A 12877-nucleotide genomic window follows, 5' to 3' on the forward strand; every position below is an offset into this window, starting at 1 on the left:
ACAAGGGCATTTATTGTTTACTTTGTGAGAAGACCAAGTTGAATTTGGTGTCTACAAGGATTCACACTCTATGAATCCTTCTGTTCCTGCCTCCTCAGAGGGTTGGCTTTTGTCCCCAGTCTGTCACTATATGTGCAAGGTGGCTGTCACAGCTCTAGATATTAGATGCTTTCACAACCAGACTCAAAGGCAGCAGACAATGGAAGAAGGCTTAGGGCAAGGGATTATCCCCATGTGTCTCTTTCCTTTTATCAGGGAAGGAACTTTTCAGAAGCACCTTGGAAGATGATGGGGTTCAGGACATGCTACCCCAAAATACAACCCCTTGGTATATTGAAGGAATTTGAGAAAATGCCAGATACAGGAAGGTGGCTTTAGCCTGCCCCCCGCCCTTCCCCCCGAAGCAGGTCATAAAACCCTCACGTGAGAGGTGCTCTCTGTTATACCCAGAGGAAAAGAACATCCTTATCTCAGAAGACAAAGGGGCACCAAGAAGAATTCAAACAAACAGCCTTGCTAAGTTTCCCCTGGCTCACGACACTTACTTCATACTCCTTGACCTGTCATATTTTCATGACTGTCCACTGTTGATCACATCTAGCATAAAAATACTCAGGCTTAGTCATGTCTTTGGGTCTTTATTTCCTTATGGAGGTTTCCATGTCACATAAAAATTATATTAAATAAATATGGATGCTTTTCTGTTAGTCTTTGTCAGTTTAATTTTTGGACTCAGCCACAGGCCCTAAAAAGGTTGAGGAAAACTTTTTTCCTCACCTACAAAGACTTGCCCGAATGTCTCGTTGACCAGAACTAGTGAGTTCCACAGTCAAACTTGGCTGCAAGAAAGACTAAGTGAGTATCTGAATCTTCTAGTTCTCCAGATGGGAAAGACCAAGAAATAAGAAGGAAGTTGGAAAAGCTGTTGGGTTTCCAGTGTCTGACACACCTTAGTCTAGCCACCCAGCTGCAGTTGGAAACTCTCGTAGTTAGACTCGAAGGAGCAGTTGATGTGCACAGCTGCTAGCCAAATTTCTGATGTCTGGAAGTTATTTTTCTGGAGTGACCCCACTGGACTGAGAAAGGAATTTTTTTTCTTCTACTTTGTGGTCTCCTGACTATGAACAGACTGTCATTTTTTGCTTGTCTTAAACAATACATGCAAAATTACAACTTCTAGAATGTACCATTCCAGTGGCTCATTTGGACTTTGTCTCTTCTTAACACTGATTTCACATTCTAGAATGCAACGAGCCAGCCAGAGTTGCTGAAATTTTGAGAATTGTAGCCCTTAAGAGATATAGAATGAGAAGTGATGGTGACAGGATAGGGTGGGAGGAATTGGACTATGGAGCAAAACCTTCTGACCCTCCGAAAAAGCAGCTCCGGGGGAGTCTGTGGAGATATCCTTCGACTGATGAAAATTCTCTCATTAGGGGTGCTGAGTGAGAGTTTGTGGAGAGCTAAATATTACAGCCCTAGTTTATACATTAGGCCCATATTTGCATTTTATTTAAGGGTAAGTTCTAACTCATTGATGAATATATCTGGCTTTAATACTATTGTAATTTTGCATCTCTTTTCATCTTTTCAAGGGGATTTTCAATAGATAGTTAAGAGGGAGTGAATCTGGAGAACAAACCAGCAGCCATTTTACCCAGAGGCCTCTGATGTCTCCAGAGATTTTCAACGTGTGTGAGTTGTGGTGAGCGAGGGATTTTTGAAAATTGGCAAAGTCTTCAGAAAGGATCCTCATCCCATCAATGATTATTAAACATTGGGAAAAATAGTAACATACACATCTATACTTCAAGATTTCATACATATGTAGATGTGATTGAAAAAAAGGTTTTAATTCAAAGTGTGAGTGAATACAGAGTAGCTTTCTGTCATTCTATATTTTCTAATCAATAAATATAAAACTGTGAAAACTACTATGTGAGAATTTGAAGTTGTTCTTCTATTTTAAAAGTATGTGAGAATTTGAAGTTGTTTTTCTATTTAAAAAGGAGTCCAGGACTTCCCTGGTGGTGCAGTGGTTAAGAATCCACCTACCAATGCAGGGGACACGGGTTCGAGCCCTGGTCTGGGAAGATCCCACATGCCACAGAGCAACTAAGACCGTGTGCCACAACTACTGAGCCTGTGCTCTAGAGCCCACGAGCCACAACTACTGAGCCCACGTGCCACAACTACTGAAGCCTGCATGCCTAGAGCCCGTGCTCCACAGCAAGAAAAGACACTGCAATGAGAAGCCCGCTCACTGCAACAAAGAGTAGCCCCGCTTGCCGCAACTAGAGAAAGCCCGCGTGCAGCAATGAAGACCCAACGCAGCCAAAAATAAAAATTAATTAATTAATTAATTTAAATAAATAAATAAATAAAGGAGTCCAGGTTTTTCAATTTAAAAAAGGAGTCCAGGTACTCAGAAATGGTCGAGAATCACCCTTAGTGCTTTAAAAATTCTTTAGTTAAGGAAATGAAATGCAGAAAAAATAATATTGTAAAGCCTGTGGATGTAAAGTTCTTAGGAAGAGCACTTTATTTACTAAAAATAAATACCTAGATGGCCACCTCAGGGTCAAGGGGAAAGCCCGTGGGTCATGTTGGTAATACAGTGGTGTTCTATGGGAGAGAGAGGGAGAACACGAGAAAAGGTCAAGAAGCAAGAATTTTCGTGTGTGTGTGTGTGTGTGTGTGTGTGTGTGTGTGAGAGAGAGAGAGAGAGAGAGAGAGAGAGAGAGAGAGAGAGAGAGTGAGAGAGAGAGGGAGGGAGAGGGGTATCAAGAAAGAATGGCCAGGGCTTCCCTGGTGGCACAGTGGTTGAGAGTCCGCCTGCCAATGCAGAGGACACGGGTTCATGCCCCGGTCCGGGAGGATCCCACATGCCACAGAGTGGCTGGGCCCGTGAGCCATGGTCGCTGAGCCTGCGCGTCTGGAGCCTGTGCTCTGCAACGGGAGGGGCCACAACAGTGAGAGGCCCGCGTACCGCAAAAAAAAAAAAAAAAAAAAAAAAGAATGGCCAACAGAACCCAGAAATAAGAGAAATGAAAGAAAAGGTCAGGAGAGTTTGTCAAGTTCTGGTGGATGGGGATGGAGAATGAAGACGGGAACAATAGTGCAAGAGGCCTGTAGCTTTTAGAAAAGTTGGTTTACAAGAAATTTCCTATGGTGGATTTGACAGGAGACTTTTATGAATGGGCCCACCTCATATTTAATTGCACTATAGCTCTCTACAACTTGTCGGTAAGAATCAACAAAGAACTTGCTTGAATGGGATTTGAGTATATGAAGGAAAAGGGCTGTAATCCACGCATGGACTGGAGCAGGGATAAGAGAAAAGACCAGCTGCAGGAACTGAAGGGCAAAAATCTAGGGCAAACAGGAAGTTGGTGCAAAAAGTGATCAGAAACCACAAGACTCCTAAGTATACCAGTATACCAGGTGTGTTTGAGAATGGGTGAGGGCAGAGGAGCAGGGTTAGAGGGCAGGGTTTGAGCAAGGTGGAGGGCATGTGGATTTAACTTTATGGGGGCTGGATCTACTTTTGTTTAAATATTAAAAGAATGGTGATCCCATAGACCTGAAGGATTTACAGCCGTGCAGGTGGAGCTATCCAAGACTCCCTAATTCTTTCACCACTATCATCACATTCAGAAACTTTTCTTGATTTCTACAAACCAGTAAGATCTCTTCCTAAGAATTCCTCCTCTCATGATATTTATCACACAACGGTTTCATAACATGGTCCCTACTTACACCTTCAGATTCTTTCAAAACCCTCTTTCTCCTGCTTTGAACTATGTGCTTTCATCAGACAAAAATATTCGTAGTTCCCTGAATGTGCCATTCTCTCCTTTCCAAACTTGTATACAAGCTAGCTTCTCTGCTTAGAATTCTCTCTGTAAATCTATTGGCCTCAGTGATACTTTCTTGACTCAGCTTAGCCATACTGTCTTCCAGGATCCTTCAAAAACTGGCTGAGGGGCTTCCCTGGTGGCGCAGTGGTTGAGAGTCCGCCTGCCGATTCAGGGGACGCAGGTTCGTGCCCCGGTCCGGGAAGATCCCACATGCCGCGGAGCGGCTGGGCCCCTGAGCCATGGCCGCTGAGCCTGCGCGTCCGGAGCCTGTGCTCCGCAACGGGAGAGGCCACGGCAGTGAGAGGCTCGCGTACCGCAAAAAACAAAAACAAACAAACAAACAAAAAAAAAACCAAAAAACTGGCTGAGCTGTCCCCTGAGCACTACTGTGGCATTATGTGTCTGGCCACCTCCTCCCTTGTAGGTTTACTGATCTCTTCTCTCTCATCACCAATTGCTAATAAGTATTTACATCGCATGAATGTCACTGGTTCACCATTGGACCCAGGGTCTAGCATCATGTCTGATTTCTAGAAGACACTCAATATTTGCTAAATGATTGTCTTGTCATTATTTAGACTCTTATCTCTGATGAGTTGGTAAAACTTATGGACTTGGATAATGTCTTAGATATCTTTTTTTTTTTTTTTTTACTGTGAAGTATCCGGCACTGTGCCTCTCACACAGTAGGTGGTCAATAAGTATTGCAGAATTAAATGCTCTTTAGTTCAGCTCAACAAACACTTCTTCACTCACTCATTGATTTAACAGTTAAGCATGTACTCCATGGCAGTACCGTCTTGGACACAGATGGCAGACAGTTTCAACTATATGGACAGTGCAATCAGCACGGTGGTCAATCCAAGCACAGTGCTGACACATTTCCTAGGTTACAAGATGGCTGTACTTGTGCCATTTACATGTGATCCCTGATGGAAATACAGAGGAAAAGGCATAATTCCTCCCTCTTATGAGCTACACGGTACTTTCTAGACACTTGCAGGTAGCTCAGAGCTCTGATAAGTACAAGAATATATATTTTATCTGGGAATTTATAATCTTATAGAAAAAGACATGTCACATGGAAAATTAGAGAATAGCTAAAACAGAATGCAATAAAGTTCTGAAAGGTATATACTGGGTACCCAAATTCTCAGATCAGATCACGGAACAGACCAGGAAGTAGAAACATTGGTGCTGGATGGTATTATCATTCAAGTGGGCAAAACCCTGGTTTGGAATTAGGCTACTGAGGTTTGGATCTCTGGGCTATTATCCATGCTACATGGAGCAAGTCACTTTGCTTCTCTCCCAGAGGTACCTTGACTTAATGCTGAAGGTACAATCTGGAATCAAAGCATCTGGTTAGTTACCAGCTAGACCCTGACATGTCCCTTAATCTTTCTGTTCTTCTGCATCCTCATTCCTTAAATAAAGATAATATTACATAACTCATAACATTGTTATGAGAATAAATGAGATAGACGAGTGGCTGGTGCACGCTAGTAAGTGCTTGGTAAATGTTGCTCTCTTAGCCTCAGTTTCCTTATCTGTGAACTGGGGGGTAATATTACCTCATTGGGTTGCCCACAAAAATCATTCAACAAAGATCTGTTTAGTCTGAGTCTATGGGGGAAAATCTCCATAACACTGAAGTAAAACTTTGAAACAGTCTCTTACTGATAGCAAAGGAAGTAAAATGATACCTTGTTTCCAGCATAACAATTCTGCCTTTTCATAAATTCTTGAATTCCTTTGTTTTTGGCAATACCTACACAATTGGGCTTCTATCATTAAAAATTCTTCCTGTGATTTTGCCTCGGGCTTTCCACAATTTTGCTTCCCAATAGAAATGAAATATTCATTAGCTTAGGGATGTTCTTTCACGATACCAATGGATTAAAATTACAACTTTTTCCCCTATTCTTTTTTCTTCACTTCTCTATTTTATTTTATTTATTTTATTTTTATTTTTTAGCCACGTCACGCGGCATGCAGGATTTTTAGTTCCCTGACCAGGGATGGAACCCTTGCCCCTGCAGTGGAAGGGTGGAGTCTTAACCACTGGGCTGCCAGGGAATTCCCTCCCCTATTCTTAAAAAACCTTGCACATCCAAGGCTGAGATGTCATATCTAAATTAGCATTGCACATGGCTCCCAAATTCCACAAAGTGTGGGAAACAGGTGCACGCAGGAGCAATACGTTATTTAAAAAAAAGTAATAATAATATAACTAAAATAATATGGTTGTAGCTAACAGCCCCAGAGCCTAGTAATGCCAGGCAGAACTGTGTCATGAACGTTTTTGAGAAACAATTACTTCCAAGGGAAGCACAATTTACCAGTTTAAAGTTTAATAACACTTGATTTACTTAAGGGAAAAAAAATACTCCTGTAAGTCAAACAAAGGACTGCTTTTCTCCCTGGTATTTTGGTACAACAGTATAAAGTGAGTCATGCTCAAAAAGAATGAAAACTCCTAAAATGAGAAGAATGTGATAAATTATTTTAGTCTTATTACTTCTACCTAAATTGTAAAGAAAAATTAGTATATCGCTGAAGCATAGACATTTTGCAAATGCATAAATGAATGTGCTGCGATGCAGGAAGAAAAGTGATACCAAGGAGCCAAAACAGAACAAAATAAAATAGAAAAAAACTCATGTGTAGGGCTTCCCTGGTGGTGCAGTGGTTGGGAGTCCGCCTGCCGATGCAGGGGACATGGGTTCGTGCCCCGGTCCGGGAAGATCCCACATGCCGCGGAGCGGCTGGGCCCGTGAGCCATGGCTACTGAGCCTGCACATCCGGAGCCTGTGCTCCGCAACGGGAGGGGCCACAACAGTGAGAGGCCCGCAAACCGCAAAAAAAAAAAAAAAAAAAAAAAAAGCCCAAAGCTAATTCCACACTCATGGAGGCCTGTTTGGAGCTTTTAGAACTTTTTGAACCTTGAGGCTAAATAGTATTATACTTCAGTTCCTCCTAGTGAGAGGACGCTATGAAGCCAGATTCAAGAACTAAGTATTCTTGAATGAAAAATACCACCCCACACATCTACAGCAATTAAAAACTGCATCTTAAGATTCACCTCAGATACATACATGTAAATTGGAGTTTCCGCAGGCAGTTCCAGGGTAGACTCATTGTATTTTGAGCTCTGTTTTTATCAGCTTCTACAAGGTCTAGACCACTGAAAAGTACCTCCTTGAGAATTCACAAAAAACATACCTGAGGGATTACAGTAGGGTCCTACCAGCACCACCAGTCTCTTTCCTAAGAACGCAGCCACTCAGGTCCTGCTGGCAATGTTACCGGACAGACGTGTAATGTTTAAAATATTTAACAACTGGACAGAGGCACTGACCTATCGGAAGAGACATTGGCCATAAAACCTGTTCAGGCATGCTGGTGTTTGCTGGCTAATTTCAGGCCCTCTGGGTCAATGGCACTGTTGGTGGCTCCTTGGCCTGGCCTCGTCTGCCAGGCCCTGACAACACAGGTACTCACAATACATGCCTGCTGCTGCAGCAGCCTAGAGGTGGTTTGTGGCAAGCGGCAATCTCTCTGCTCTCTCTGTGATGTGATATTAAAGGGGAAAAGAGCCCTGCTGCGTGAGCCAAACACCACCCAGAGTTGGCGGTGAAACAGCTCCCGCCATGTTTATTTAGAGCCTCTCCCTTCTGAGATCCCAGAGAAGCCATTTGCCCATGCCTCACTGTCACAAAAAGCCTCAAATTTAGACTTTTGTTATGATTTCCAAGTGAGGTTAAATGTACAGCCCCAGAGATAAGCTGACTGAAGAGAAAGGGGAGATGGTTATCTTTAAATCTGGTCTCATTTCCAGTCAAAAAAAGTCTATCGTCCCTCATAAATTCAAATGTCTATAAATTCTATCATTTCCTTGGGAATATCAAGCTACACAACATTTTTTTTGCTGTTGTAATTGCCATCAATTTGTTAAATACATATGTTTTTAAGAACACAATTTTTGTCAAGGGTTTTGTCACTTTTTCTTTTGATACTTAATACTGTATATATTTTATTAAAAATTTTATCTCTGCTTTTTTTTTAAGGTAGAGCTGATTTACAATATTATACTAGTTTCAGATGTCACTTTTTAATATATGGAAAACCTGGAAAAATGGGAATGGCCAAGGCCTGGGTCTTCCCAAAGTGACCCGTCTGTTGGTCTCACAGCCAAAGCTCTGTTTTCAGGTCAAGCTGGTCAGTCTGACCTTCTCTTCCCGGGTGATGTTTGTTCCCCAAAGTCTCCTCAGTCTGTCTTACAAGTAGACTTCCCTTTGGGCTGCCTGAGGAAGCCTGAGAAAGCCAGACCTGAATCAATTCAAGAAGGTCTGTTTTAGGCTAATCCTGAGAGCCCAAGGCTCACAGCAGGAGCACAGTAAATATGCCCCAACCTCAAAAACATGGCCTGCATAATCGGAGTGGTGATGGACCTGAGGTTTGCTAATGTGATGCTGACCCAGGAGCCGGCTCAGGGCCACAAGGGATGAGAGAGGAGCAGGGAAGCAGCCAGGCTGCAGGTCTTTCTTTCTCCACCTCTCCCCTTTCCACTAAAGAGGTGCCATGTTTACTTGTCTTAACATACTGACCACCTACTCAGCTTCCGTTTGCAAAAAGGAGTTCACAGATTTAAACAAGTTTGAGAACAACTTCCATAGGGTATTCATCTCATTAGCAGAAGTGTGTATTTCTTAAATCTCAGACTGTGGCATCCCAGGTTTAGAAGGGTCTTGGAGGGGATGAAGTGCAGCCCTTTCAGCTGGTTCAGAGTCTAGTTCTAGCGATCTGGGTTCCACTGCTTTCGGCAGCTTGATCTGCAGCGCGGAGAACCGACACTCATACGGTGAATATTGCTCTTGGTTTCTGACCTTTTGGGCAGATCTGAGAGGAAAATGCAGCACTGGTGGGGTAATGGGGGACTTAAGGAAACTCTCCTCCTAGCCAGTTGTTTGAATCATGAATTAGAAGAGCCTGGGAGACCCAGCTCCTGAGATGAAGGAGCAGGCCCCCTAGGCCACAGGTCACCAGGGTCAGCTTTGATCAGCCACCACGTGAACGTGGGCCAACCACACATCTTCTGGACTCATGGTCTCCTTGTGTAAGATGCCCCAGCAGTCCATGTTCCTCACCTCACCTGTATCTGTTGTTGGCTCGAGGTAGCGAGATTTCAAGTTGAGCTCAATCTGCCCTACAAGGTCAATTATAATGTGTCTATGAACACTGAAAGGTTTACTAAGAATGTACCCACTTTGAGCCATAGCTTTCTGAAAATGAATTTAAATTCATTAGCTTCTAGCCATTGAAACAGAGCATTCTTTCCAGTTTAGAGGGGTTAGCCAAGGAAAACCTGCCAACACTTTTCATTACACACAAGAGCATTAAGGGGGTACAATCAAAGAGATTAAGGTTTTTGTTTTGTTTCATTTTTCTATATCTCAAATGTTTTAATGACCTTGTCCTGGGTTGTATAACTCATTCCTCTTTGCGCGTTAATTTTTTCATCTAGGAATATAGAACAACTTGCTACCTTCAAAGGCAGGAAAAGTAGGATAATTTAAGCATGTTTTAAATACTTAGAATTTCCTGGATGAAACTATGGAAGTTTAAAATATAAAGAAGTTGGCCTTCCCTGGTGGCGCAGTGGTTGAGAGTCTGCCTGCCAATGCAGGGGACACGGGTTCGTGCCCCAGTCTGGGAAGATCCCACATGCCGCGGAGCGGCTGGGCCCATGAGCCATGGCCGCTGAGCCTGCGCGTCTGGAGCCTGTGCTCCGCAATGGGAGAGGCCACAACAGTGAGAGGCCCGCGTACCGCAAAAAAAAAAAAAAAAAAAAAAAAAAAAATTTGTAAAATATAAAGAAGTTGAAAGGAGTATTTGTCAAATATTTCATTAAACCTCAACATCTTCGTAAATCATACAAAAATACAATCCCAGTTGGGGAGGTGAAGTAACTTGTCAAAACCATAGAGCAAGTCCGTACTATGGATTCATTATACACATAGATCTGTATAATTGCCTTTGGGTACCAAGAATGTTTAAGACAAGTTATGAAAATTTACAAAAGTAATAATAAAAGGTTTGTATTTGTCTAACTATAAATGACGTACAGCATCCATCAAAGCTGTATTAATTAAGGATTTAAGAAAAACATTTAGGTTTCCTCTTCTACATGATAAAGGTTCATTTAAAATTAAATGTAAAGGATAATTTATGGTATTTGTTCATTTATCATTTCTTTTCAATGGCATAAACTGTTGCACTATAAATTGAATTTTGTGTGTGTATTCAACCTTTACAAGCACACATACATGTTACCTTCCTTTGGGATCACTGTGAACTTGGGCAATTTAACCTATTAAGAGAAGTACACTGTGCTTTCAAAGACATAACAAAACTAAATAGCCCATTTTTGATTGTTACCATGCAGGCCCCTCCAGGACAAAGTTTCTTTTTGTCTTCTTTGTGACATTTATCGGTGACTCTATCTAGTTAACCCTTTTTGTCAATATCACCACCTCAGCTCACCCTAGAGCTCAATCTTGCCGGAATTCAGAGAGAAGAACTTTGCCACTCTTTCTCTTTAACCCTGAATACAAGTTTCCTTTGTCTGCTCTTAGACTTAGGAACCAAAGATCACACTTAGACAAAGGGACAGCTCTGCTGAAGAGAGGGCTGAGGCGTAGTGTAAGGTGACCCCAGATATTCATTCTTGACTAGAAGGAGGGAAGCAAGGGAAGGCTGAGCAGGGAGAGGGCACGGGATAAGGAGAGCGTCTCAGTTCCTCCTTGAGAGGGGTTGTGGATTCAATTCCAAGATCATCAAACCCGCCATGCAAACATAAGTATACAGATCCATCCCAAGGTGAACGGTAAAATGCCTTTCATCTCATTTAGTGTTTTTGGTCATGCATGACATTCCAATATATGGTGTGGGAGTGTATTATATGATTAGAGGGAGCAGAGGTGAGGGAAGCGGTGGGAAGAAGGACATTATTTGCGTTTGATTTCATTTCATATAATGATTAGTTCCTATTCCTTTGAGAACCAACTAACTGAATAGGAAAAGGCAACTAAAAGTGTGCAGTGTGTTTGTGAAAATTGTACATGTGGGAGTGAAGAAAGCCATTTGGTTTAGCAAAGATAACTGAAATGAATGAAAACTTTTCCAAATTTCACCTCCGGAAGGAAAAGTATTAAAGAAACCTCAGTCTGAAAGGCCAGTTTTAAAGAAAGCAGGAGCAACCAAGCAGAGGCTTTAGGCTGTAAATAATGCTCAAAGTCATTACAAACATATGCTGGGAACTGAAAAAGAAAGTTATATTGATTCATTATAGAACTAATAATTTTATGAAGCTTCTTTAAAATGCTGATTTTTGAAATGGTGGTTATAATGTCCAATTGTTAGAGATTATCCATTTGTGACAATACATGAAAAAGTGTGTGTATGCAGGGGTGTGTGTGGGTGTGTTTACACGTGTGATTATCTTGCCAGTCAATTTCTCCAAATGAAAAAGATGTATACATCATACCGTCAACACGGCGGAGGGCACCCGGCTTATGAGTAGTGGGACTTCAACCTTCACATTAGAGCTCCTTGTCACTCCTCCCAGCAGAGCCTGTCCCCTCGTCTCCAGGCACCTAGCACGCTCACGTGTACACACACACACACACACACACACACACACACACACACACGAGTGAGACACGCGCCCAGCGCGCTCCTCTCGCGGTCCCCGAGCCCTGCAGACTCGCTTTACCTCTCGCCCAGGGAGGATGCCGGCCGCCGCTGGCTCTGTCGCTGCCATCCGTCTCGGCTGCTGGCCCCTTCGGTTTCAGCAGACTGGGGCCCTCTGCGTTTTCAACAGGTACCATGGTCACGTAGAAGTTACAGCCGTTCCCTGGACACTAAACCACCCTGACTTCCCCTACTGACACGAGCGGTCACTTTCCCCATGGTCGCATGCTAAAGAAAGGTGAAAAAAAAAACTTCGGGCAAAGCCAATGTGATTTGTGACCAACTTTGTTTCTATTTCCGAAAGCTTTGCCCTTTTCGGTGACACAGGCTCTTGCTATTCCAAGCAGCCTATCACAGGCAGTGGGAGGGCCGAATCTCCGGAGGATTGTTTTTTGCCTGCAGATGCAGAGCTGGAAGCAAAGGATTTCTAGGCTTGGGAACCGGAGCTCTGACAGTGTTTGGCCCTTAGCTGGGGCGTGGGGGGTGGCGGGGGTAGCTCTTGTATTCCTGCACCTTTGAAAAGAGGCACAGAAAAGAATCAGACAGATTCAAGCCCAGGCTGAGAGTGAGGGCCCGGGGTACTCACAGATGGTATTAGTTAATCTTGCACGGGGAGGAACAATTTAGGCAAAGACATACCAGAAGGAAAAGTGTGTCAAATTTTCAGCAAGACAGTTATTCCAGGAGCAGTGACACTTAGCAAATTCAACAAAGCATGAAACATCTTCATTGTTTCAACCTGATTTTGCCCTAGGTGAGTGCAGTATATACTCTCCCTCTCCAAGGCCTGTCAGACAAATCAAGGCCTGAGACCAAGTGTACACAAACTCAGAATGCCCAGGTTCTTTGGACTTTTTATACCCTGGGGTTACAGCAAACTATCTCAGTTTATTTATGCATAGATCTCTTTAAGGAAGGAACCAACCCTGAGTCTTCTGTCGAGATGGATGCCTGACAGTCTGATTGTAGGAGGAGGGGCATTTCCAGTTCTGAGCGTCCAGAGTGAATGGACCATGGTGTGGCTGTGGTGTCGTCCAATCGGAAACAAAAGCAGGGCCTGAGAGGAAGTTTTTTTTTTTTTTTCCTGATTTGTGAGTATATTTCTATAAAGGTCTTACCAAATGATTCATTTTGGGGGTGGGGGGACTTGTGAGGCATGTACCCATATTACAGAGCAGAAAATGGAGGCAAAGTGACTTGCCTCAAACATCACAGCTAGTCAGTGGCAGAGCTGAGACCAGGAAGCCAGGCGGTCTAATGCC

General features: G+C 43.1%; 1 protein-coding gene across 2 annotated transcripts in view; it reads right to left on the minus strand.

The window, feature by feature from the left end:
• SLC2A12 (solute carrier family 2 member 12) overlaps positions 1–11907 on the minus strand; it is a 60463-nt gene extending 48556 nt beyond the window's left edge. Inside the window, exon 1 of one of the 2 annotated variants that reach the window (XM_081251334.1) lies at positions 11638–11907. In XM_081251334.1, coding sequence (XP_081107460.1) covers positions 11638–11752 — 115 coding nt within the window. In that variant the 5' untranslated portion in view covers positions 11753–11907. The remainder of the gene's footprint in view (positions 1–11637) is intronic. The other variant, XM_081251335.1, reaches the window with a different exon arrangement.
• Positions 11908–12877: the final 970 nt, after the last annotated feature.

The sequence above is a fragment of the Mesoplodon bidens genome, assembly GCF_964165515.1.
Source record: "Mesoplodon bidens genome assembly, chromosome: 12".
In the NCBI taxonomy this organism is placed as follows: Eukaryota; Metazoa; Chordata; class Mammalia; order Artiodactyla; family Ziphiidae; genus Mesoplodon; species Mesoplodon bidens.